Source organism: Lonchura striata, chromosome 5, assembly GCF_046129695.1.
Source record: "Lonchura striata isolate bLonStr1 chromosome 5, bLonStr1.mat, whole genome shotgun sequence".
Taxonomy (NCBI): domain Eukaryota; kingdom Metazoa; phylum Chordata; class Aves; order Passeriformes; family Estrildidae; genus Lonchura; species Lonchura striata.
This window is the reverse complement of record NC_134607.1, coordinates 58,167,301-58,194,037: the sequence shown is the minus strand read 5'-3', so window position 1 is coordinate 58,194,037 and position 26,737 is coordinate 58,167,301. Positions and strand designations below refer to the sequence as shown.

At 48.8% G+C, this 26,737-nt stretch overlaps 2 protein-coding genes across 4 annotated transcripts; one reads left to right on the top strand and one right to left on the bottom strand.

The window, feature by feature from the left end:
• Positions 1–1,012: 1,012 nt before the first annotated feature.
• CENPM (centromere protein M) lies at positions 1,013–10,249 on the bottom strand. 3 transcript variants are annotated; one of them, XR_013340033.1, is made up of 7 exons: positions 10,174–10,249; positions 9,976–10,055; positions 7,349–7,447; positions 6,220–6,299; positions 5,136–5,227; positions 1,547–4,390; positions 1,013–1,345 (listed from the first exon to the last, which is right to left on the bottom strand). XR_013340033.1 is itself a non-coding variant. In XM_031507271.2 (7 exons), exons 1-6 carry the CDS (start codon positions 10,228–10,230, stop codon positions 4,265–4,267), a joined length of 534 nt encoding a protein of 177 aa, XP_031363131.2. In that variant the 5' UTR covers positions 10,231–10,249; the 3' UTR covers positions 1,013–1,611; positions 4,231–4,264. The 3 variants fall into 3 exon arrangements, 2 of the variants coding, with proteins under 2 accessions (XP_031363131.2, XP_077639746.1); XM_031507271.2 differs by having other exon boundaries at positions 1,013–1,611; positions 4,231–4,390; XM_077783620.1 differs by having other exon boundaries at positions 1,013–4,390.
• Positions 10,250–17,980: 7,731 nt separating this feature from the next.
• Positions 17,981–21,884, top strand: SMIM45 (small integral membrane protein 45). Its single transcript, XM_021552708.3, has 3 exons — positions 17,981–18,009; positions 20,400–20,472; positions 20,999–21,884. Exon 3 carries the CDS (start codon positions 21,001–21,003, stop codon positions 21,205–21,207), a length of 207 nt encoding a protein of 68 aa, XP_021408383.2. The 5' UTR covers positions 17,981–18,009; positions 20,400–20,472; positions 20,999–21,000; the 3' UTR covers positions 21,208–21,884.
• The last annotated feature ends 4,853 nt before the right edge of the window (positions 21,885–26,737 follow it).

The following is a 26,737-nucleotide window of genomic DNA, read 5'->3' as shown; positions in this document are numbered from 1 at the left end:
TTCAGCATTTCAGAGGGTGGTTTCGTTCCAGTTCACACCAAAACCTAACCATGCCGCAATGCCTCATGAGAAGGATCGCAGCCAGTTTCAGGCAGCCTCCCTGCAGTGGAGTCAGGCATGTAAGCGGCACACAACCAGCTGATCTCAGGAGGTGCCCGCTCAGCAGGTCCCACCTAGCCCTCCCCCACTGAACTTAGGTAAAAGTCAGACTCTGCTAAAGAGGAAAAGAATTGTTTTTTCGGAATGTTTCCACTCAATTCCAGATTTGCGACTCCAAAGTAATGTCAATTTGCCCTCGTTAAAAACCCCCAGTGGAGGCAGGGAAGCAAAGCAAGCAAGGCACAGTGAATTTTCACTCGCATGCCCAGGGTCACGCAAGAAATCAGCCACAGAAGTGAAATTAATCCAGTGGTTTTGGCTCCTGCCTCTGGGCTGTACCAGCTATTGCCTTCTCTTGCATATAAATCACTTTTCTCCAGGACAGCTGGCCACTGAATGGAAAGTGGCAGTGGTTCAGCAGCCCACAGCAACACTGCACACGGGCTTAGGGTGGGGAGTGGAGAACACTCAGAATGCAGAGGAGACTGCCAGGGGATCCAGGCCAGCTGAATGGAAACAGAGCAGCTGGAAAACAGCCAGTGCTCCTGCAAAATCAAGACAAGTTAAAAACCCCACAGGAGAAAGCCTCTTCCTTGCTTTTGGCAGCAGAGCAGAGCTGACCTCTGCCACAGCTCTGGCAGTCAGCTCCAGGCAGCAGAGCAGGAGTCTCTCCTTGTCCACCACTGCTGTGAACAGTGGCCGTGATGAGAGCAACCAAGGAGCTCTTGCAGCTTGACCACAGCTGCTAGGCACCACTGCTGACCTAAGCCAGCCACTCTCTTCAAACTACAGGTCTTGGCAAGCAAAGATGCCCAGTTTTAACCAGTCCCCACAGCCAATACCAGAGGTGGCCATGAATCTAAAACTCCACCACCAGTTTCAAGGTTTGGAAGTGACTGATACATACCCAGGGTTGGATTTATTTCTGATCTTTATTCCAGGAACAGAGAGATCTTTTACTACAGGTGCCATTTCAGTATGCAGACTTTCTCTTCCATTGGTATAGATTGAACATATCATGTTTTATCATGCTTCAAAGTTGGTCTGATTTAACTGCTGGTGCAGCAGAGTTAGTCTTAGAAAACCTGGCACAGCAGAGAGCTGTAATCCCACCAGGTAATGCCAAGCAAGCTGATTTGTGCTGAAATCTCTCACAGATCACCTCTGTGAGCTGTTCAGCTAGCAGGCTGCGGAGGCAAAATCTTCTTCAAGGGACTGGACTGAAAATGAAATCCAGTGGGTCAGCCTGCCATAGCAGAGGAAACCATATTACAATCTCATTTAGTTCCATCGCCCCAAAAAAGCACTCTGAGACCAAAGCTTACACCAGTGCAACTAGTATGAGTTCTTCTATACTAATTAAACTGCTTTTATTCTAATTTTGCTGACATAAATGACAAACAGAAACACATCCACAGACTAAAACAGTCAAACCAGCAATGCTCACAGGTACTTTCACCTCAGAGAGGGGGATTCCTCTTTGAAAATCTCCACAGGGATAGAGAACTGAATCTAGAGAGAAGAGAAAGCAAGTAACTTCAAAATGTTTCTGTTAGTTTAGATTTCAGTCAGCTTGGCAAGCTCTTTAACAAGGTTTGAACACAACAGAACCTGAGTAATTAGCCTTAATTCAACTTCAGGCCTTCTATGCCTCTGATCCAAATCTAAGTGCTACTTTCACAAGACCTTTATCAAACATTAGCCCTGGCTATTCCATCCAGATGAAAGATATCCTCAGCTGCCTTGTCTCCTCTGGTAGTAAGGGCAGTGTTATGGCCTGTCTCAACTAATAGCTGACAGCTCCTAAAGGTATTTACATAGTTGAAGATGTAGCTTTAGATGTGTCCCAACTACTTTGGGTTGTAAAACATGATGGACCTGAGACACAGTGTCATATTCTTAGATACGCTCCGCTTCCCCTGCCAGTTCTAGTAAATACTTTCTCCTAAGAGTAAGAAAAATATTTGCCCCAAGGTGAAGGAAGATGCTGCTCTTAAGGAACTAGATTTTATTATGTACCAGCTGAGATTCAGCCACCTGTAGGAAGTAAAAACAGCATCTTTCTTCTTTGAAAGCAGTAGAAGGAAAGAAAGACCACATCTGAAACATAACAGTGGAAAAAAAAACCCTGCTTGAAGGTGCAGGAGTGGACAGTAGCACATGTGGGTTACTCCAACGCATTCTGGGTGGACCAAAAAGAAGTTTCATTTTCACTAGTTAAAAAAGCGCAGTGAAATTACTCTTGAGGCCAAAGGGATTTAACCCAAGTCTGTGGGTTATTACAGTGAACTGGAGAGCAACCTAGGAGAGGAAAAGTCTCCTTTCCTTATAGGAGTTGCAGAGGACACAAAAGAGTGGCTCATTTTATGCCACTTCCTTTCCTCCCACAGACAGCACCTGCACATCGAGAGCAAATCGAAACCAGCCTATTCTAAGCCATGGTCTCCTTTATTTTGAGGGACTCAAAGCAAGAGCAGGGCTGAGACAGCATAACCAACACAGAAACTTGTTTCTCAGCATGATTTTCCCCTCTCTGGTGGCCCAGTCCTGGTTAGTACCTTCAGGATGGCAAAGCTAGCTGAAAGTAGGGCATGCCCATTAAGCTTCAATCCTCCTTACACAGCCACGACAGTTTGCACATGTCTTTCTCCTTTGGGTTTTAGCCAGAGTCCAGCCCTTTTGGGCATCATAACACAGCTGGATGGTTTAGCTCCTTTTGTTTCAGCTGACAAACACCCTAGCCCTCCCCCATCAGCAACAATACAACTGGAGCTGGGATTTGTGTGTCCTCTGAGCAAGGATACAGGCTTTGTGCCTTGCTGAGCTGTCTTTGCAAGGACTGCCAACACTCACAGCTGATTAAGCCTGCAGTGCTGCTTTCTGCTTTTCCTGCTCACAGACAGATGTCAGAAACAAGCTAACCGAAACAGTGCACACAGCTAGAGCTCTGCACCTAGGAACATTAAAGCAGACTATTAGGGATTAAATAAATTAAACCAGAGGGGAGCTTAACACATTCTCTCTAGGCTTCATTTCTACTTGGCATGTAATTCTGGGTAAGAAACATCCCAGTATTTCAAAAAGCACTGTATTCTGGCAGGTGGCTCAACTTAATGAACAGAAAGGGCTGTATTTGAAAAGCTTTTGCCACCACCACATGGTTGAAGCCACGAGTGCAGCAAAACAACTAACTGGGAGTTAGAGCTGTCAGCAAGGACCAGCCTGCCAGGGCAAACTGGGGCAAGCGTCTGCAGGTTTTAGAGGCTGTGCCACATGACTAACAAAGAGCATAGAACTATTACATATTACTTATTTTATTAAATTATAACTCTCAAACCTTAGAGACTTGTGCAGTATGCATAAGGCACAACTTACAGCTGGTCAGAACCTGTTAGTAAAGGGATTATACACAGCACATGCCAAACCAGCTGAGACAACCTGTTTTCTGTGTGCTGCTGTGGTCCTGGCTACTGGGTTTCACCTCTGGTCAGCCCCAGAGGCTGCACTACTGGGGCTGTCTGTGGGCTTTGACAGATGGAGTCTTTTTCTTCAAGGATCTAAAAGAAAGCTAAAGTGCTAGTTCAATTATCTTCTTTGGTCCCTTCCTTCCCAATTAGGTAACTGACATGGAAATAGTGAGCCCTTTGCTGGGCAGATGCTAACACAGCTGGATCATTAACTGCCAGGTGCAATCTATCTAGAAGATCTAGGCAGCCTTCCTTCCCCATTCTTCTCTTGGTGGACAGACAAACCTGGCAGCAAGGTTTCTCATTAGACTAAGGTGCTGCATTTCAACTGAAGGAAGGAGCCTGCTGCCTCTTCTCTGGTACTTTGGAGACAGTAGCCTGTTCTTCTAATATTCTCTCAGAAAAACATGTAGCTCCTGGCCACCGGCCAAGAGGAAAAAATTCAATCTTTATCATGAAATGGGATTCAGATGTAATAATGGATCGGAATCTCCTATTCAAACTGCCCTCCCTATCTGTTATCCACTGAATAGGAATCAAACTTTTATTGAGAGGTAAGCAACTAGGAACAGTTCTGGGTGAATGGTCATGACAAGTCACTCAAAAAAATCTTCCCAATGTGATTTCAACTGCAGCAACTTGAATGCCTGATGTGAAAAAAAACCTGATGAATGTGTGTGAAGTATCACAATGAGAAGCTAATCATCATCAGACTTCCTCATCAGCGAGACAAAGGACAAGGCAGAAACTCCCGGTATGTGACCAGCACAGATTCTTAACATTCGAACAAGTCGTTGAGCAGTAGCAACTCGAGTGTCTTCCAGCTGGAAACAGAATAGAGAAATTATTTAATCAATAGAAAAGAAGAAAAGCAACGGTAAACTTTGCTAAAAGAAAGAACCAGAGCAGGCATCAAGTGCCTAGCTATAGAAAACCCCAGGCAGGCCCATTTACTTCCCTAATGTTAAGGAAGGTACAGCGTTGCCAGCTGGAAGTGCTGAAGGGCTTGCCAAAGGCACAGATTCTACCTGCTGGTAGGGAAGCAGTCTCTGAGCATGCAGTGACAAGTTACACAGAAAAGTGAAGTGTCCTGCTGCTGAATAGCAAACTCTCCCTCCAGCTTTTCAGACCAAGCAGGTAATTGGAAAGAGTGGCTTATCAGATGGCAAAATCATCAGTGAAGCCACAAAGTTTGGCTGACACAAAACATTACATGGGCAAGGGAGTTACATAGTAAATAATACTCAGGGGCTCCCAGGAAGAGAAAATGCAGCAAGGAACAAGTGTACCAAGGCTCTGCATATCAGAAATGGTTTTTGTTAGCTTAGGCTCGGCTTCATGAGGTTTTGAAGTAGCACAGGAAGGACCAGATTACTTCAAGACTCATTTCAAGGACAGCCAGACTCCTGTACCTCTGTAGAGGTACTGTTCTTGTAGACAAAGTCTGGTCTCTGACACTTAAGAAGGCCAGCAGGACATGTATTTATTGCTAAAATAATGATGTTTCTAACAATCACAGAGCAGTGGAATTCTTCAGAAATCCCTTGAGATGTCAAATAAGCACCTTACCTCCAGCTCACAGAATAGCATAGGACTGCAGTAGGCTTCTCCTAATTTACAGACAGCATTCATCTCAATGCTGCAAGCATTCACCCTGCCAACTAAAAAAAAAAACATTTTCCCACATTACAAGCCTCATAATCAGCAATCAGTGAAGAAAAGTTTTAGGAAATTCCACATCCACAGAACAATCCAGAGCTAATTTTTAGAGCATAATAGAAGGTAAGGCAACAGCGAGTAGTGCAAACAAAATGGTACAATTTTGGAAACAGAATTAGCACAGAAGTCTTTCATAATACTAACAGCAGGAATAGTACATCACTCTTCATGTAACATTAACATTCTGCATAAGGGATCAGCACACCATCAGCTTCCACTCACCAAAAGTTCTCCTGAGTCATATGGTATCACAGAGTTTTCTGATCTCCAAGGAATTCACTTCATCAAGAGAGCCATAACACCAGACAATGCTAAGACTCCTCTATTTCAGAATTAAGCCTCCTGACCCCCAAACTCCAGGGACACAGCACGTATATTCCAACACTGAGCAGTACAGTCTGGCCCCTCCAGTTCCTCAGAGCTGAAGCAGGGAGGGTACACAGGGAAGCATTGGGAGACAGAAAGATTAGAGGCACAACATGGCCAGACAGTACACAGCAGGGATAGTAGTCTTATATTAAAACTATACTTGATAGCTTTGTAGCTCATCCGTTTAGATTCACTTTATTACCACAGTATCATATGCTTCTCACTGCTCATTAAAGTATCATTAAGTCAGATCTGCAAGAGCAGATAGACCAGTGGAGTGCCACACACACAAAAAAAATCAATAACACAGATCATATTCAGGAATTAGGGACAGAGAAGAGAGGTCTGACTGGCAAAAATAAAAAGGAGAGAGCAAGTGATCATGAGAGAACAGTGTTTTATCTAGGAAAACAATAAAAAAGGCAGAGGAGTTCAGAAATAATTTAAACAAAGTTGCAACAAAGCCACTGGTTTCCTTTAGTTTGTTTCAAGTTAAGTCAGTGCCTTTAAGAAAACCAACAGTGAGTTGTGCTGCTTGAAGAGGAGGAAGAGGTGCCATACGTACCCCCAGTGACAAGAAAGCACACCTTCCCCAGGAAGAAGCTGGCATCCACATGAGCTAGGGAACATTCGACCTTCTTCAAGCTGTCAGAAAAGCACAGACAATTCAGTTGGACAGGGAGGTTAAACCAGTGCAGCATAAGGAAAACAGGAATAATTTTCAGAAGCACAATTAGAGAAACAATGATGTTAACATCTGCTGATTTGTGAGCTTGCAAAGTTCTGCTTTATGCTAAAAGCATGACATCAGAGACCTCTGTAATACCCACAGCTGTTTAATAACCCATAACATATCCTTTCTACTCAAGACTCAACAGTTAGAGTTAGTTTGAACAGTGTCCTCCATGATTTACAGACACTAAGCATCTGAATTCATTAATATCCAATGAAACTTCAGCACCACTTCGGCTCTTTCAGGAAGCGCTTGCCCACACATTTCTGCAGCACCATCTGTGCTGTAAGTATGCAGCTGGGCCTGTCATTTTTGGTAAATGAGAGCCCAGGATCATCAGTCACAAGTTAAGTAAGCAATAAAATGCTGACTTCTGTGCCTTAGCAAGTCTTTACTTGTGGCCTGGGGAAACAAGTATCATTTCTACAAAGATACAGAGCACAAGATGATAGAAAAGGGATCAATCCCTGCAGACCTTTCTCTTTCGCCTAGAGATATCTGTAGTGCTGATCCATAGTGTTTGACCAGGATTATCAGCAAACTGAGGACAGACACAGCCACTTGCTGGTTATTGGGCAGCACTGCCCTGCCCAGCACACATCAGACTTCTGCATGTTATAAAACTTCACAGCACTACCAGCACTTCCATCTAATTCTATAGACAGCCTCTTTCCAAAGCTCAGTTGGTATTGTCACACATCCAGATCCAGAAATAAATTCTGCCTTCTCTGCTATGGCAACTTAGTGCACAACAGGCATGTTATTGGACAGAGCAATTCAGTCCTAATCCACTGCTGGAGGCCAGAAAGCCACTGTATATATTACTGAGTTCTTCCACCACAGCAAGTCTTGGTTTTGAAACCCACTATTCAGCAATTCCAATATAGTAAAAATGCAGATTTAGCCATCAAAACAAGAAATAATATTCGTCCCCCCTCTCATCTTTTTTCCCTTCTCTTACCTGTACTTGCTCTTGATGTCAATCATAAACACAATCAGATCTATCCTGGGTCGAAGATGATCCCTCTCTGAAGGTAAGGGGAGGGATGTAGCAAGGTGACTGAAAGATAACAAATTTGCCAGTTTAACCAACTAGCTTGGCAAGACAGTATCCACTTACCCATAATCACACAACCACTGCAGTTCACCCTGTAGCAAGTTACCAGGAAGCCTGCTAATTACTAAATACGTGGGCATTGAAGAAGCACTGTGATTGTTTAAGTGGTACTCTCATATCTTAGGCCCACTCATAGTTGCTGACAGGCACAATGGTAATTGCTAGACAAGGCTGGTTATAATGCGACGCTTATTAGAGCATAACAAGTCTCACAGAAACATTTTCTCTGTGCAGATCTCTACAGCAAGTCATTTCATTTAATTGTTACAAAGAGTCCTTTCTAACAAAGCGAACTCCAATTCTTTACTGGAATATTTTGCTGTAAAGTTTAATCAATGCATCAGTGCTTTTCTGTCACATTCCAGAGATACTGCTCATATGCTCACAAAAGAGAGGTGACCTTGCCAGGTACAGAAAAACCTTAAACTACAAAATTGTCACTACAACAGCTTTATAGATGAAGTTATAACTCAAAAAGAGCTTCTATTATATCATTACCCTCCCTTTTAATCCTTTTACTTTGTCAGAAGCTACTAGGTTAGTTTAGGTATCCTTCAACATGGTACTAACACTGCTAATTACAGCTGTTGGAAGAAATACAGGGTGGGGATTTTTGCATCTCTGCCCACTAAAAAAGCCAAACAGCCACAAACAACTAACAACAACAAAAACCAAACCAGCATACCAACAAAAAAACTCAACCATAAAAGGTTTCAGCAGTACATAACTGGATCTTCCACAGGGAAGAACATTATCAGCACCACGTTTTTGGAAGATCACCTTAATTTAAACTGGGCAAACAAACATCCCAGACGTTCAGTCGCTCTCACAATCCAGTTCCTCTCTGGAAGCCAAGGAAGAAACATTGATTCTGGTCTTCTTGGGGGAATATTACTTCTAGTATTTCAGTCTCAAGGACTTCACAGTTTTCTGTAGCAGCCACAGACCACGGCACACATTGCCTTCTATTAATCCTATTTAGTTTGTAGTTTTGTTTGCTAGTCTCCAAATAAAAGTATTTTGTTTCTTCTGTTTATGGAAGACATGATTTAACAAAAACATTCTGAAACTAACACAAGAGATGAGCAAAGTGAGCTTGAAAGACAAACTGCTTTATTAATTGAAACACAAACCAACTTATTAATTTAAGGTGAAATTTAGGGAGACTCTTTGATGAAATTATCAGATCACCCTGGGGGAAAGAAAAAAGCGACCCAGAAAAGCACTGCATTGTTTGGAATTCTGTTATGTTTAAACCAACATGACTAGATGATGACAGCAGTCTCCAGATATGCAATGCAGAAGCCTTCCCCCCTCTCCTCCCCAGCAATAAGAGATACAAAAAACCCAAGCCCTGTAACTCTTCACCCAACAGCTGTACCTGACAGGTAGACCTGTCAGGTTAGATATCATATTTGTTTGTAGTGTGTACAATCCCAAAGTAACACAGTGGGGGAAAGAACCCCACTGGCTTTGCTTTCCTAGCAATATTTACACAGGGATGTATCTTACTGTGTAGCATGAGCACACAGTTCTGTGCCTTTGGGCAGTTACCCAGCTGTAGTACCAGCAGCCATCTAGCTATGGCACTCCACAGCTCAGCAGAGGCTGCAGGTTTCACATAGAAAATGGGGTAATTCATTTACTATTAGTTAGCACAGACATCCAAGATGCCACAATCAGAGCACTACAGTCACTCTAATTAGCCAGCAGAACATTAGCTTGGGCTGCTTTTACTGCACATCCATGGATTACAGCAGAGAAATAACACAAACACCTTCTGAAGAGCTGACTAAACTCATTTGGTCTTGGCAAAAGAGCTGTCAAGGACATTTTATTGTAAAAGGTTGGTTAATCAAGCTTTTAAGACAGGACATGTCATGTGGCTAAAGCTGAAATCCTAAGTGCATCTTGAGGAGGAAAAGCACATGTGTGCATACAAACCAGAAAACAGCTACAAAGAGCATCCAAAGCAATGGACATCTTTTCAGAAACACTTGTTCCTCTGCAAGTACTTGCAAGCATTGTACCTGTCCCATTTTGCCCCAGGATGTTTAATTTCTATCTCTCAGGCGGGGAAAAAAAACCCGTGTTGCTCTCACACCTTTCCAATTTAGTAATCAAACACCTCTGCAACATGCAAAAGGCAAAGGTATGTGCACTGTGAACACGAACGTGGGATGCTTCCCCCCCTTCCCGTTTCCAAGCATGCCCAAACTGCCTGCCCTGAGGACAGAGGGGTTTGCCCGCTGCAGATGCGGTCACATCTGGGCAGCGGTGCTCTCTAGCGTTCGCAAGAGCGAAGTCTCTCTCCGAACCGCGCGCTCTACAGCTCCGACTCCTGCCACGGGGGCGGAGCCTGCGCTTTTAACCAGTTTCGGTGCGACAGGAATTGCCGTCACAGACGCCGTTTGCGCCTCCTGGAGCAGGTGGCAGGGGCCCCGGGCCCGCAGGCGCTGCCCATCACTCACATGCTGATGTTGAAGTCCCTCTTCTCCTGCAGGATGGTCTCCGCCAGCTGCTGCCGCAGCGCCTCGTCCGGGCCCACGAGCTGCGCCAGAGGCGAGAGCGCGGTCAGCCACGGCCCGCGCATTGGCATTGCCGCGCCGGGCAAAGGGACGGGGAAGGGACGGCGGGGAAGGGACGGCGGGCGCCACCGCCGGACCTACCAGGAGGGTGCCGGAGTTGAGCGTCGGGAGTTTGTCGAAGGGCCGCAGCACCGCCATGCCCGCCGCCCGCCGGAATTCGAACGGCGGTCGCGTTCCGCCCCGCGCCGACGCCGGGCGGCGGGGCGGGGCGGGGCGGGGCGGGGCGGGCGAGGTTGCCGGTGGGCGGCAGGGGGCGCTGCGGGGCTGGCGGCGAGCCCCTCACCGGCTCTCCCGGCTGGGCGGGACGCGGGGGTCGCCGCGTCCGCTCCTGGCCCGGCGCGGGAGTCACACCGCGGGCCCCGGGGGTCACACCGTGTGCCTGACAGCGTCCTCCAAACGCTTCTGAACCCTGTCAGGCTTGGAGCTGTAGCCACTTCCCTGGGGAGCCTGTTGCTGTGACTGAGCATCGTCTGGGTGGAGAAACTTTTTCTAATTGCCAACCTAAATTTCCCCTGACTGCTTCAGGCCATTGTCCTGAGTCTCCTTGCTGGTTGCCTGTCCCTGCGCTTTCCCTCACGAGGAAGTTGTGCACTGCAGTGATGCCGGGGTACAGCATGGGGCCCCTCTGAGCGCCGGGGCACTGCGCTGTGTGACGGATCACCAAGGACAGCCAGTCACCATAAAACCCTGCAAAGCAGCACCATTCCTGGGGCATCCAGATATCCCAGGGATGCGTTCGGCCTGAGGCACCCACAGGCAATACTGGAGGGATGCTGAGGGGAGGATACTGCCCTTGCCTTGGCTGTGCAGGGGGATCATGAACAGCCTTTAGCTTCTGAGAAGCAGAGCCCTTTATTCCAGGGCTGTGCTGCTCCCTGGCCCTTGTCATGAGCTGTTGCCCGTTTGCTTACTTAAGACAACAACAGCAAAGGCTTCAGTAAAATTCCACTGCCTCCTTACATTGCAATTTATAATGTGAACTAATACAGGGAATCATAGAATCGTTAGATTGAGAAGATTTCTAAGATCAAGTCCAACCATTAACCCAACACTGCCATGTTCAAAACAGTGATGTCCCCATGTGCCACACCTTTTCAAACACTCCAGGGATGGTAACTCCAACATAGGCTTGGCCAGCCTGTTCCATTTCCTGACCACCCTTTCACTGCAGCAATGTTTCCTAATATCTGGTGGAAACCACCCTTGGAGCAACTTGAAGCTTTTTCCTCTTATCCTATTGCCCATTACTTGGGAATAGAGACCAACCCCCACAGCCTCCCTTCAGGGAGCTGTAAAGAGTGATAAGGCCTCCCCTGAGCCTCGTTTTTCTGGGTAAACCACCCCAGCTCATAACACTTGTACTCTGGACACTTCATCAGCTCCTTCTCTGCCCTTCTATGGACATGCTCCAGCACCCAATGTCTTTCTTGTAGTGAGGGCCCCAAAACTGAATACAGGATTTGAGCTGTGACCTCACCAGTACCAAGTATGAGAGAAAAATGTTAACATAGTTAATACACTTTTATACTACGAAGACTGCTTGATTATGTAGGGAATTTCCCTAACACTGTGTGGCAGTAGCAACTGGCTTTGCACACTGAAATATTCTGTGTGAGGTTTTGTGGTAGCTCCAGCAGGCTCGACCTCCATCCTGCCCCTTCCTGGGTGCCTTTCCCCTCTACCCCTAATCTGAGAGCCCAGCGCTCCCCTGCCCATGATACAGGCAGGAAGGGGCATGGGCAGAAGCACTGCAGTAACAGAGATGGGCTGAGTTCTTCTCATTCTGAGGTCAGAGCAGGAAGATGACATGCAGTTATGTAAAACCTCAGAGGTCCAGTGTACCTCAGTGGCCTGTGGCCCACATTGCTGCATCTCCTGATCTTTGTCTCAGCCCTGAGTCTGGCTGACCTTAGTGTGGAAGGGGGTCCAGAACCCATTCTGCTGCCTGGTGGTGCTTGCTCTCCCTGCCCTTTCAACCAGGGTACTTCCAAATGGCAGGAGATGTGCCAGGGGAGAAAGAAGGCTGCAGGAGAATGAAGACACATCTTCCTCTCTGTAACAATCTGGAGAGGGGAGGCAAAGGGGAGAGAGACAGGGTTAACAAAAGTTGACATCACATAGCCACTGTAGCGTTTTTGATCTTGACAAAGGCAGACGGTTTCCCTCATTGCCAGCATGAGACAAATTACAGGTGAAGCAGAAGAGATTACAAGATATTTCTGGCTGTTTTTGAGTTTGGTGGGGGGAAGGGAGGATGAATTCAGGGCAGATGTCTTAAAGATGGGAGACAAGCAGATGCAATAAACAAGAGCCAGCTCATCTGGGGGGATGCACAGAGCAAATAGAACAATGTTCCTTTAGCACTGCTGAAGGTGTGGAAATATGTTAAAAGCTCTGGCATCCATCTAAAAGGTGTTTGTCCTCTTTCTGCCTCCTGTTGCCTGCTCTCTGGCCCCACTGAAGGACCTGGGTGGCTTTAGTGTCTGGTCAGGGACATGCTTGCTGTGCCCTGCTACTGCAGGCTTCCATCTTCTCACCATGCTGGTGTCTGTTGATGTTCAGCTGTGGGAACTCAAAATGTCTCTCAGGCATTTTTAGAGGTTCGAGGCCTTGGTCAGAAGCATTCTAGACCCTGGCAGACAACTGAAAAACAGCTGTGATTTTGAGTTTGAGCCATGGAATGAATTGCCAACTTTGGAGGTGGAACAAACAATCAGAAAAGGTTAGATAGTATAGTATAAGTAGTTACAAAGTAGAGGGGAAAATTTTTTAGTATTGTACAGCGGGGTTTTAACACATGTACAGGGGGGTTTTCACTTTGTACATGGGGGTCAGAAGTTCTAAGATGGAGGAAAGTGGGCTGATCCTGTTCTTCCTCCTTCTTCTTCCTTACCTCCATGTTCTTGGTGATGTTGGCACTCACAGATTGGTTTAGAGTAGAAAAACACTTGGCAACGTAGGTAGTAGGTATTGGGGAATAATTGTAAACATGTTATACGTAATATATCTTATAAAAGATAGCAGCAGCCCTGGGCGGGGGGAGAGACGAAGAAGACAGCAGATAGAGAGGATGTCAGGGTGTGTGTGTGCCTCTACCCAGGCCACTGATCAAATAGCCACAGTCCAAGAACATAATCTGTTAGATAACTAGCAATAAACTGCCTTGAGACCAAACAGCTAAGCCTGCGGAGTTTTTCTTTGGAAGCACGGGTTGGAGGAGGAATTTCACCACCACATGAGGCCCCAAAGCAAGGCTGGGGTTCTCACATTCAGCAGATCCAGATGAGCTACCACTCATCCCACAGATAGAAAATTATTTTTCATGGTAGACAACATTGTAAGGAAGTGGAGACTCAGATTGGCAATGTGTCTGCAGCTCTTGCCTAGATCTGTAGGCTGGGAAGGAGAGGAGGGGAGAGGGATGAGATGTAGTTGGTGTTGGAAGTCAGGGTGTATTTTACATATCCCTGTGTGACTGTGTCAGGTTGTTTCATCTCCTGCTACCCCATTTCCAGTTTGCAAAGTGGAAGTAATGTGTTGATCGCTGCTTCAGAGTGGTGCAGGAGAGCTGAGATGGGTGTCACTACACTGGCCCAGAGTGTAAGCAGAAGGGACAAGAGCAGGGCATGATAGGAGAGAGCTCCTGATTTTACTCTGTGGGCCATTGTACATTGCTCTGGTAGCACAAACCATTCCACAGATGGGTAGAAGTGTATTGCAATCAACACAAAGATGTTCTGATGCTGCCAAAAAAACAGAGTTGACATCAGCAAGATTTGGCCTGGCCATCATGAGTGCTCCCTTGGAATGGGGAAGCTACTCCTGCAGCAGAACTGCACCAGCAACTACAAAAAAAGATTTAAAAAGCACATCTTGTCCTCATGTATCCATGGCCAATTTGCTGTATGATTCATCCAGTGGTTGCATCTCAGGGTATTTTCTCTCTGATTTCTCCCTTGATTCTCTCTGACCAGCCAGAGGAGCAAAGGAGACAGGCTTTGGAGATGGTCTAGAGAGGAGCACTGACCCCAGCATGGTCCCAGTTTTCTCAGCAATGGCTCCCAGGTCCTGACAACCCTATTCAGTATGAGTTCTATGAGATGTCACCTGCTCATGCATTACTGGCTCCAGGCTGGCTTCTTGCCATCCCTCCTGGGAAGCCTGTGAAATAGAGCTCGTGTGTATTTGATTGTACTTGTTCTCTCTCTAATAGACAAAAATTATATCATTTGCAGCAAGTGCAGATTATTAGAGAAATTAATGACATTTTCACATATGTTGCTGGCAACTTCTGCTTCCTTTGGCAAAGGCTCTTCACAGCTATTTTTAGACCCGAAGTAAATCAGCTTTTTTCATTCTGCTCTTTAATTTAACTCACTATACAAATTTCCTTAGTTTTTGATCAACTCAGCAAAGCTTCTCTAATGGGCTTTCTTTTTTGAAGTTGCAGTAGCACTCAGAAGGTGGGTAAGTCTGCTTTCCCACCAGACTATCCCCAACTGATGCCCTGCCCATGCATCTCGTGTGCCTTCTGCATCCTGCAGCAGCTCCCTCACCTCCAGCAGCTGAGCAGGGAAACATTTCTGTGACCCTTGCTGAAGTTTTGTCCTCTACTGCAGACATTAGGGAAGGCAAGTTTGATAAACTCCATCTTTTCCCATGCTTCTTCCTACATTGGGAGAATGATATTGGGACATTGGTGTTGCTTTAAAGACAGGCATCGACCTGGGTCTGGTCAACTCAGAAGATGCTGATAAAAGGCTAAAGGACACTAAAGAACAGTGCAAAAACTTGTTAAGAAAGACTGGAATAACACTTAACCATAGCTGACCTTTAGTACATTGTTTATGCTGTGATTTATGGACATGCTACAAGCAGGAAGTATGTGCCTGAGGTTGTCTGACCATATCCTTTTTTTCCAGCCAAGGCTTTTGTCTTTGGTTCTGTGAAGGGTTTCATGATTTCTGCTCTGGCTGGGTGACTCTCTCACATCAAACCTGACTTCATGTTCACCTTCATCATGCAGGTGAATTTGTGGTTGCCCAGAGACATGGAGGGAGCCAGAGGCTTGGTGATAGGCAGGTGTCCTGGGATGAATGGCTTTGAGGAGCTCGGTGTGTGCACAGACATTCAGAGGTTTCCTCCAAGCGAGGTGAAAGGGGCTGGAAGGCCCCAAGGCACCAGGCAGAATGATATGCACAAGCTTATGCCTGGAAGACCTGAGTGGCACACAGCAGCCTCATCTGAGGTGGAAGCTGAACTGCAGCTGAACGTGTTTCCATGCAGACTGAGCTGCACTGGCACATCAATGCCTGGAGCTGTCTTGTGGCTTTAGCTCCTGTTGGAAACCAAAGGATTTGACAGCACCTGAGAGCCCTGTCACAGGCAGCAAGCAGCTGCATCAGAGGCACGGGGTCTTCAAGCATGTCCCAGCTCCAGCAGCACAAAGCCCCGTGTTTTTTTCTTGCTGTGTCCAGGGGTGTTTCAGACTCATCTGGGGAGATTCCTGCTTGAAGCAAGAGAGGCTGCCACGTCGTGACCTTGCTCACTTCTGTGGTGGTAGCTGCAGAAAGATGTGATCACCATTCCTTGTCACATCCTCCCAGTGTTTGCATGGCAGGGAAGTGAGCCAGAAGAAAAAATGACCTGGTGAGTCAAAACCATTTCTGTTCTGGGCTTTTGGCTGCACAAGCAGCACACTGGCATTAAGCCTGAGCTTAGATCTGGAATAAGTTGAAGACTGGCAAATACACACTGGCTCTCATGTGCCCCTGAGGTGACCTAGAACTGAGAGCTGGAACAGTTGGCTAGGGAAAATGGGAGGAGCTTACACATTGTGACATGAATATACCTGGCTTGTCAGGCTCTACTGAGTGCCTGCAGCTTCACCATTGACCAGTCACTTGGATAAATGAATAGTCTCCTACCTTGTGCCAGCAACCACTGATCTCCCTCTCATTTTCTTTGCACACCTGGAAAGTGGTTTTCCTTTTACCCTCTCAAATGGACTGTCTTTGCCTGCCCTAAAGGTTTGCTCTGATGATGCAATAAACAATATCCTCCAAAGTTAATTTTAAAAATATTTTTCTCCAAAGCACAGGTTTCTCTCCCAGTATGGTCAAAGCTGTGGGGCTTGTGTTTTCCACCCCCTGCAGTGGGATTAGTGAAGCAGTAACTGTGCTGATGGTCAAGATGTCATGCCCAAACTTCATTGAGGTTAAAATTAAGGCACGATTGCAGGGTCCACTCTGGAAATCATCTGAAGTGCCTACCTTACTGGGATAAACCAAGAAGCAGTTGGCTAAACCTAATGGATCTGATCCTCCATGCAGATTTCTTGCTAGGTACGGAAGGCTTGCAAGACCTATACTCAATGCTTCTAAGCTGTTGTGAAGTTACATCAAGAAAAAGTGAGGCTCAGGAAGACCAAAAGAGGATGAAGAGGAAATCCCAGAGCATACCAGTCAGGTCCCACGGATCCATCACAGCCTCATCTCTGCACTGGTGGATGAAACCCTGGCAGAGACCAGGTGACAGACCCTTACCATGCATTACCCTTGCAGCTGGCAGGTGTGCATGGGCTCTGTCACCATCCACAGCTTGGCTTGGAAAGAGGATGAACTCCTTTGTGCCTGAAACACAACCTACTGGGAATTAAGACCTCAAATCTCACAGCCCCTGGAGTATAGCAGATACAAATTCAGGCCTCATACATTTCAGTGGATACTATTAATCCTGAAAACCTTTACAATAACCCACTGTGGCACATCTGCAGGGCTGTAAGTGTCAAAAACTAAGTGGGTGGAGCTAGACAGCACAGGCAGGAGAGCAGGCAGCTTTTCGGGCCGGAGCCAGTTTGATTTTGCTAAAACTCTTTTGCATTAAACAATTTCTGGGTCGTGGTGAAAATTTCCCTTTTTTAAAAAAAAATTAAAAACAAAACCAAACCAAACAACAAAACAACCTCAATATGAAAAACCAAACCAGTTTGCATGTTCCCATTTTTGTGCTGCTGTAAAGCTGAAAATATTTTAACAAAACATCTCTTCTCATCAGCAGCAATGACAGAACTAGGTATGGATTCAGGAAAAAGGTATTTCACTGAAAGCAAGAATAGTACTTCAGACAGCATTGTATTTCTGTTCCCTGATGGAAGATTCTTTTGGTCAAAGTGTTGATTGTTTTAATTTTATATAAAAGCCCTGAAGGGAGTTCTAACCCCCTTTTGCCTCTAACCCCTCCCTCTCTCTCTGCCTCCCACCCACTGATGAAAAACCACCAGCCCCCAGTGCTCGGGCTGCACACACCAGTAAATCTGTGGAGCCTGAACATTCTGTCCATCTCCATCAGCTCGAGATCACACACGTGTGCCCCAGCGTTTCTCCTCCTCCTGGGCTGCAGCCGGGCTGCGGATGATGCGGGAGGCGGGAGAGCATCCCGCGGCCAGCTCCCTCGTGGCTCTGACCCGGGTACCATGTGCGGGGGAGCTGGGGATGCTCGTTGCTATAGCGACCGCTGCTAAAATGCTCCCCCTCCCCGCGCCGGGATGCAGCCAGTCGTTCTTGCGTTTGTGGGGGAAGGCCGGCGGTAGGGTTCCCCGGAGAGGCTGGAGCGGGGCTGACACTGTCTGGGAGGCGGTGGGGGAAGCCCCCCGGAGTCCCGTTGGGCAATGAGGCCACGCTGCTGGCTGCCTGTCCTTCCCCCGCCCGCCGCAGCTGCTCCCGCCATCCCTCCCTCCCTGCCTACCTCCCGCCCATCCGCGCCTGTCGCCTCCCGCTCTCACCCAGCTCTCCCGGCGCGGGGTCCCTTCTCCCTGGCACTGCCTGGCCGGGAAAGGAGCCTGACTCATTCCGGCTGGGAGTCGGCAGATGCCGGAGGGAGCAGTGTCATCCCGTCGCCCTGCACCCGTGGAAGAAGGTAGGTGACAGGTGTCAGGGCATGTAGCGGTGCTTGCTGGGGATGCGGTGCATGGGAGCGAGGTCATGTCTGGGTCCCCAGTGATCGGCAGCTCTGTGCCCCAAGCTGCAGCCTGCACCGGGGTGCCCAGGTCTGGGCGAATCTCCTGCGGTCGAGGTGAGCCCACGGCTTGTAACCCTGCAAAACGAGTTGTGCTCCCAGCCATGCGCACGGGAGGGTTCTGTACCCAAATTCTCCTGTAGGAGCATTTTCTGCCGTGCCACTAACAACGTGGCCCCTGGGGCTCCTGTCACAAGTGTAACCACAACATCTCGGGGGCAGTGGGAGGTGGCATGGGGGATCCACGGGTGTCGTTGAAGGCAAGAGGCTGGAGTGAGGTGCAGCATGGGTTTAAAAGGGGTCAGACAGCTTATTTATGTAAGTCATGGGTTTAGATAGAAGACCAAGGACTCTTGTGTCTTTGGGGGGATGTTGATGTCCCATTGCAAAATGAGGTGCTGAAGATCAACTGGTCCAGCAAGGTTAAGGCACATTTTATATCTGCAGAACTGCTCCAGAAAGCTGACATTTTTTAATGAAACACCCTCTTTTCAGTATTTGCAGCCAAAATCTGCTCACCTGCCTGACAAAAGCAAGATGCTTCTCCAGGCCAGCCCTGCAGAGGCTGGAGGGGGGGCTCTGACACCTCATCCAGCACTCAGCTTGGCCATGATGAGGACCCTTCGTTGAGGGGGCAGGGACGGGTGAGCAGCACGGGGACACAGCAGGATAGGGCTGCATAGCAAGTAGACTGAAGAATAGGTTGCTGGCAAGGAGCTAGGAAATGCTGGCTCTACTAGGAGGGATGAATTGGGAAGTGTGTAGGGCTGCTTTTTATTGCAGTGCTTTTTTTGGATAGCAGCTTCACTCACACATTTGGAAAGTGGATGATCAGGGAAGGGAATGAGTTTATTGGCTTTCCTCCCATCAGCCCATGAGGTCCAAGCTGAACTCACCTTCACAGTGTCCCTAATCCTGCCCATTGCAGCTGACAGCCAGGGACAGATACCAGCTGCAGACACCTCTGAAAAAGGGGTTTGCAGCAGCCTGAGACTCCCAGGATGTCTGCAGATGCAGCTGGGGGGCAAAGGGGGTGCAAAGGAGCTGCTTTCGCAGAGCATGTAGGAAAGCTGTGCTGAGGGGTTTCTGGCCCAGAGTTCAGACCCAGATACTGTTGCAGAAGGGGTTCGTGCCTAATTCCTTACACGGTCCCCTAAGGTGCATTAATGGAAGCCCCACAGCTCCTCACAACATCTCTGTGAGGTTGTTGCAAGTTATGGTGGGAGCTTTCCTCAGGAGTTGCTCACCTGAGGAAGGTACAGGCAGCCATAAAGAGGCAGCAGCAGTGCCCAGATCAGATCCATGCCAATAAGTGGGAGGAAATCAGGTGTTTTCTGCAGTTTCTTGCTTCTGGTAATAAGAATTGCAGCTTGTTTCAGATCTTAACCTGTGACAAAAAACTTACTTTTACAGGCCCTCCTGAGACAAGAGGTATCCAGACGATAAATGCTGCTGGGCACATTGGAAACAGCTGATGGCTGTGGTATTTAAAAAAAAAGCCCAGCCCCTGGTGTGGAAAAGGCATCAACCTTATGGGCCAGGAGCAGGGTAGAAGAAGAAAATGCTCAGAGCTCTCCCCAGCCTCCTATTAACCCACCCTGTGCCAGGAATTTGGGGATATATGGTTATTGCAGAGGGATGACTTGGGCGATGGTCAGACGTGATAGCTTTCATCCGTCTGGAAAATCAGGAGTTTGATGTGGGTGCACTTCATTGTGTCCCCACTGAAGTCAGTGAGCATTTCATCATTCCCACCAAGGGTGAGGGTTATGGAAAGCCCCCTTTCAGGACGGCATTTTTTGTGCCTGAGTCTGGCACCATTGTGCTCTCCCGAGCGTGAGGGTGCCAGGTTTAATCCACCAAAGCCTTTAACAAAGCTTTTTGATCCCCTTTTCTGTCCCTGCATGATCCACACCTTGGCTGTCATTTTCGTGCAGAGCAAGCAGCAGAGCTTAACAGGCTGGACACCGTTGCAGGTTGCAGTGTGGGTTGCTGTCTCCCTCCCAAAGGATGGAGATAAGGGATGGGATCAAATGTGATGCCATTACAGTTTTAAATTATCCTAAGTTAGGGTGCATGCCCTAAGCATGGCATCAGCAGGGCCATAATGGTGGGAAGAGAATGTGCCAGGGAACCAGCAGGTTATGGGGCTGGAACCCCATTTGTTCACCCGTCCAGAAATATTCAGCCCTTACATCTGGACAAGGAGGTGTTTGCTCCTTCCTTCTCTCCCATTTTTAGTGCTGGGCCAACAGCAATCAGACAGTGTGGTGTTGTTTTGTGTTCCCCAGGGCAACGCTGCTCCGGACTCACTGTGCACCTGGCTGGCCAGGGGTTTTTGGCAAAGCAGATCGGCTGCTCCTGGTGAGTGTCCCCCCCTGCACAGTGGCTGATGTTGGGGAGGGATCTCAGGTCTGCTCACAGACTGGTGCTGAACACAGGACCCTGATCCCTGGCAAAGCAGGACCTGAAATAGAGGTGCAGTAAGGGAGGGCTCAGTCCTGAGCCAGGCGAGCTCAGACTAGGAATTCAAAGGGGTAATGGAGTGTCAGGGGAAGCAGATTTTCCCTCAAGCAGGAGGTGAGAAGCAGCTGTATTTACCTACCACCTACCTTTAATCACTGGCAGCAGGGTTGGGGGCAAGCAAGCTCAAGCCCCTCTGTGGGGAGGGAGGAGGATTGACAATCTGTGCAGAGGTGCCAGCAATGACCCAAAAAGCATTGACCTCTCCCAGTGGATGAGGTGCCTTCATGTGCAACCAAGTATGAGCCAGGTGCAGCAGGGCTGTGAGGAGGGACTGGGCACAGCTAATGAGGCAGATGTCTTGTTTTGGTGGAGGTGTGTTTTGGGTGTTCCCACTGCATAAGCTTTCTCTCCTTTTCTCTGGCAGCCATGCCCCACTTCTTGGATTGGTTTGTGCCTGTGTATCTGATGATCTCTATTCTCATCCTGGTGGGCTTTGGAGCTTGCATTTACTACTTTGAACCAGGACTCCAGGAAGCTCATAAGTGGCGAACACAGAGACCAATCATGGAGCGAGACCTTCGGAAGACACTGATGATTCGGGACAACCTGGCCTTTGGGGTGCCTGAGGTCTGACAGGCTGCCCCTTGCAGCCAGAGGAATCTCTCCTGGGTAGGCAGCAGACCACAAGCCTCCCTAGGGATGGTAGTCCTGTCCTGATAAAAGTGGGGCTGGTCTTCACTTTGCTCTCTGCTGGTCTGGGTCTCATACTCATCACTCACCATTCTGCCCCTTTGCTTCTTAGTCAAGATTTGTTTGGCTGGGCTTCCCATGTGCTCACAGCTCTTCAGCCAGCCAAGGACTTCGGCTCCTTCCTGTGGCCAAGACTGATGAGCCACTCAAATGAAATATCCCTTGCTAATCACCTGAGTTTGAGCTGCCAGGCATCTTGACAGGATCTTCAGTAGGAAAGGTACCAGGTTTTGCAAAAGGATGCAGAACCTTGTACTCCTATTCCCTAGGTTAAATCTAACACAGTCTGTCTACAGGGGTATTTTGGAGAAAATAAATTGGGTTTCAATACACACTGTTGCTTCAGCTGAGCTCTTCCCAGCACCCACTCTTGATGGTAGAATGGTGAGCTTGCTGAAGCTCTGTGCAGAGGGACCAAGGGCTCAGTGAGCCTCAGAGACTGAATGCCTTTATCCTTGCAAAATGCACACCCCTGCTGTGTCTGTTTGGGAGATGGAGGGCATCCATCCCTACATCCATTCCAGATGCACCACACTGAAATTAAAGGTCTTTTTTAAAGAGGTTGGTTCAAGTCCTGTGTCAAGCTAAGAATGTTCTGCAGCCCTCCATGCAGGGATGCTACCAGACTTACCACATCAGCTGCTTCTAATTTGCCTGACCTTCTGCTCCTCTGTCAAGGAGGGAGATGGGATAGTGTGTGAAGCTACTTGCACTTGTTCAGTCACTTGCACTGCAAAGCTCTACAGCTTTTCTCTTTCTTAACTGTTTCACAATGAAAGCTGTGAAGCATCCCTCAGCCTTTTTTTTCCCCTGCATGTCTCTGACAAGGAACATTGAGCCTGCCACCTAAATGGGCCTATTGTGCCACCTTTGCTTTCTGGACCCAAGCCGTATAAGGTGAGTCTGGCACAAAATCCCATGTTTATAGACTTTCTGCAGTGTCACAGGTATGACCAGCCACCAAAGTGCTCTATGAAGCTGTGACACTGGGGCTGAGAGTGATATCCCCATCCTCTCTCTCTCTGACAGCCCAGTGCAATACCCAGTGTATACAGGGAGGTTTGAGAGAGCAAGGAGCCTGTGGCAGAAAGTTGTCTCTTCTCCTCCTACCCCAACAGGCACCCTTTGCATGCATGTAGGTGCAATGGTGCTATCTATGAATGCTCTGGACACAGAGGGATTCTGTGTGTCCCACTCCTGCATATCCCAGGTATGTCAGCTGGTGCCACCATCCTATGTGCACACATCTGTGCATCCTGTGCCAGCCAGTATATTTGCAACTCATATCTCCAGTGTCCTTCCATTGTTATGGCTCTGTGCTCTAGTCCCCAATGGCTCCTTTCAGCAGCAGGGGTTCCTCAGGCTAGCTCTGAAAATCTGCCACAGCTCCTGGCTTGTGTCACTCAGCCTCACCTGTGAACCTGGGAGCAGGAAGTTTTCTCCTCCATTCTCAAAGAAAGAAGGAGAGTTCATTGGGCTGCTGTGAGTGGTTTATGGAGGGGAATGCAGTGAGTGGGATTACTCTTCTGCCCAAAGCTTTCTTGCCCTGGCAAGCAAAGGCTCAAAGCACAAGGTGCAGCCTGAAAGTTGGTAATTCTCTGGGGATCCAAGTTAATTTTTAGCTCTAAGGAATGGATCAGGACATCCTGCAGATATCCTGGGTCTTCCTGGGACATTTCATCTACCAGACTGCAATTGCATTACCATTCTTTTCCACACCAAAACCAGGCACACTGGCAGGAGCTTTCTGGCGGTGTTTCAGACAGAGGAAAGTCAAGAGTCCTTTCATTCAGCCAGGTAACAGATACAGTGATGCAAGTCCCCTAACTGGGGAGTCTCACTTAAGAGGGAAATGCAGTGAATAGGATTACTGCTGTGCCCAAAGTTATACTTGCCCAGGCAAGCAAAGACTCAAAAGAGCAGGAGTAGTCTGAAACAGATACATTTTTATAACTTGGGGCTGTGAAATGGAAACGACCAGGGGCTGGGTTGCATGGCATGGTGTGCCACCCTCACCTGCACAGCTCACATTCCCTGCCCTCTGGCACATCACAGCCATATCTTCAAACACCAACTGGGAAACCTGCTTCCTCACCTCAACTCCCTGATAGGTGGGATTGCCCTGTAAATGGAAACAGCTGAGCTGTGAGGTAGTATAAAAACTTCTCCACTGGAGCTGAGGGGCTTGGAGCAGTCAGGAAGAAGTTAAACTGTAGGGAGGGGAGTCTGCACTCACAGGGGTCCCCTCTCCCCTGCTCTGTGCTCTCCTCTGAGTGCTGCCGTGCCTGTGCTGAGCTCCACTCTGCCCGTGACTCAATGCAGAAACTGAGCAAAAGAAGACAGCAACTGGGTGAGGGCTGGATTAGAGGGAAACTAATTGTTCATCTCCTCTGGCTTACTTTTTGTGCTGTTAGTCCTGACACAATCAGTATTAAGCCAGGTATTTTCCATGGCTATGAAGGACTTTATTGTCAGCAGTGTCAAAGGCTTCCCCAGTGGAAGTGTGTGACAGACCGTGTGGTTGAAGTTTTGTTTTCCTGTTGCTCCCCTGGGAGCTGCCTCCCTTTAGCACTGGGCAGGCAGCAAGGAGCAGTCTGCAGTGAGGTTTCCTTTACAAGAGGGTAGGTCTCCATCCACCTGGCTCCTGTGCCAGCTACACTGCCAGGCTGTCTGGGAATAGTTAAAGGCAAATGCTGCCTGAAAACTGAGATGGTTTCTCCTGTGTGGGATGAGTGCTGCCAGAAAGACCTCAGGGGAGAATGAAATAGTTACAGATACTGAATTAAACTGCATAAAGAATCAGAGAAGGTCATTATTGCTGGAAATACTACAAGTATCAGGTTGGTTTTTTTCATGTTTTCTGTCTCTTTGCCCTTAAGGAAGCAGAGAACTTGCACTGTCCTGAGCTCTGCCTTCCACCAGTATTCCCAGTAATGATGTGGATCATTGGATGGTGATTCCTCTTCCACTTCCCTCAGCCCTGGTCACCTGAAATAATGCAATCTTTGTCCCTGCCACACTGTGGGTGCCTGTCTCTCCTTTTGTTTGCTCTCACTTGCTCATCAAACCATTCATATTCTCATCCCATGCCACCAAAACACCTTTCTTCTTTCCTCCTTGTTTATTATGTTGCCCTTCAAAGTTTCTTACAGTGAGAAAGGTGTAAAGTGGCAAGCTGAATTTCTCTTGACCCTGAAAATGCCACAAAGCTGGCAAAATTAAGAAACAATCATAATAATGATAATAATGAAGAAGCAAAAGAAAATCAGCATAAGGGAATGAAGTGTCAATTTGGAAGAACATCCAACAAGTGATCACTAAACTTGTGCAGTGGAATATAAATTGTTGCACTGAAATATGCCATTTGAGGGGGGACAAAACTAAGAGAGGAAGGGAAGGCATTTCAAAAATTCAAATATTTATTTATTTTTTTTTAATCACACCCAGTGTCCTTGGAAGCAGGCAGCACAGGCCTGACCTGGCAGGTCTGCATCACTCCTCCACCTCCTGCCATAGGAACAGGGCACGGGGTCATGTTGTGGGGCTGCTGGTGGCAGAGGTCAGGAAGGTGCAGGACAAGGGCAGGAGTGGTCATGGCACCCAGCGTGGGAGCCAGCCATGCAGGCCACAAGAGCCCCATTGTCCCAGCTGGAGGCGGGCTGGCCGGACAGGGCTGGAGGTGGGGGCTCAAGCATGTGCATGACGGCAGCCCCAGGAGCCCTGCACCCCGAAACACCCTGACAGCAGGGACCGCCCGGGACCCCGGCCCCTGCCCTGCACCTCTGCTTCCAGCCACAGCCGACCGCCATGGAGGAGGAGATGGGCCTTCACCGCAGCTGCCTGTCCGCCGCAGGGAGCCCCAGCCGCACGCCGGGCCCCGCCGCTGCCCGCCCGAAGCGGAGCTGCCTCTCGGTCACCCTGCGCCGTGCCCCCGGGGCCGCCGGGCCGCTGCCCTGGCAGCGGCTGCGGGGCCCGGCCCCCGTCACCCCAATCCTCCCGCGGCCCCGGCCCGTGGCGGCCGAGGGGCCCCAGCGGCACGGCAGCTCTGACGGGGCCGAGGCCACCTCGGTGGCGAAGATGGGGCTGTCCTGTGCCCCACCACGCTACGGTGGGTCTCCCTGACGGGTTGGGCTGGGCTGGCAGAGGGAGGGTGGGAGGGAGGCACCAAGGGGTCCCTCGGCGATGGCGTGGAGCCCAGCATGGGGCAGGACCCTTCAGAAGAGGTAGGGTGATGAGAGGGAGGATGGGGGCTTCCTTCCCTTAGAGTAATTTCCTCTTGACCCACACCAGAATCATGGGTGGGCAATAGCTGCTGGGAGGACAGCCCGTGTGTTTGTGAGACTGGCAGCCAGCAGGGAGACGGGCAACTGTGGCTGCCATGTCAGGACATTTTCTGGGTGCTGGAGTGCCTGCCTGTCGGAAACCAGTCTGTCCACTGCTCAGCCTAGCCCGGGGTAGCTGCTGACAATTACTTCTAAATGTTCCTGTAACCTGCAGTGGGTGCAGTTTTTGTCCCAGAGCACTTGAAAAAGAGGAACCCCAAACCCTTGCCAAGTCTGCCAGGCATCCCACAGCCTGGCCATCACCCAGGGGTGTTGTCTTGTGGAGGAACACGTGGTGCTCCTGTCATCCCACTGACTGGAGGGTCAGAGCATTCCCATGTGTTGGTGCCCCAGCACAGCATGACAGGGACACAGTGCATGCCGGAGCCAGGGCTCACAGATGTAGGAGAAGGAAATGCAAAGCAGGGAAAAGGCATCCCCATCCAAAGATGCAAGCAGCCAGAGACATCCACACAGCTCTCTAGGCACAGACACATCCACAGGGCACATGGAGGTGCCTGCCAGAGCACACAGGGATATGACCCGTGTACCCCAACATGGTCCAGGTGGCAGGACCTGTCCGTGCTCACCAGACGCAGCCATACACATGTTTGTACACACATGCACGCAGAGGGGACAGCGCTGCCTCTGCCGCTGCGCCTTGGGCTGACAGCCAGGAATCATGGTGCTGGAGGAGAAAAGGTTTCTCACACCTTCACAGCCAAGCTGAAGGGCAAATCTCTTTTGATGAACCAACACATTCTCAATTTCCTCCCTCTGGGAAAGCAAGAGATTTTGCAATCCCCTGATCCTACGAAATACCTAGGGGCAAAGAGCACCGTTTCTTAACCCCGCCGGAACTAAGCTGTGAAGGGTTAAATATGCCCCTCCCTAAACAAGCAGAGATGCTGAAAAGGCTGGGGAATTGGGAGGGAAAAGGGCAGGAAAATGCCTGTGGGGTGTGGGTGTGCAATGAGGGCCCCTCCAGGACATGGGGGCCCCATCGGCAGCGGCCCCTCCGATCCCGAGGCCATGCACCCCCCCGCAAGTCAGGGAGGCTGGGGGGGCCTGGGATGGAGCCGGGGCCTGGG

What these genes read in the sequence shown, in the direction of transcription:
- SMIM45 (XM_021552708.3), top strand. Translation starts at nt 21,001, where the DNA reads ATGCCCCACTTCTTGGATTGGTTTGTGCCTGTGTATCTGATGATCTCT.
- CENPM (XM_077783620.1), bottom strand. Translation starts at nt 10,230, where the DNA reads ATGGCGGTGCTGCGGCCCTTCGACAAACTCCCGACGCTCAACTCCGGC. An exon ending in TCAACTCCGGCACCCTCCTG is followed by an intron (nt 10,056 to 10,173) that starts GTAGGTCCGGCG and finishes CCTCTGGCGCAG; the next exon opens with CTCGTGGGCCCGGACGAGGC. An exon ending in AGGGACTTCAACATCAGCAT is followed by an intron (nt 7,448 to 9,975) that starts GTGAGTGATGGG and finishes GTTATCTTTCAG; the next exon opens with TCACCTTGCTACATCCCTCC.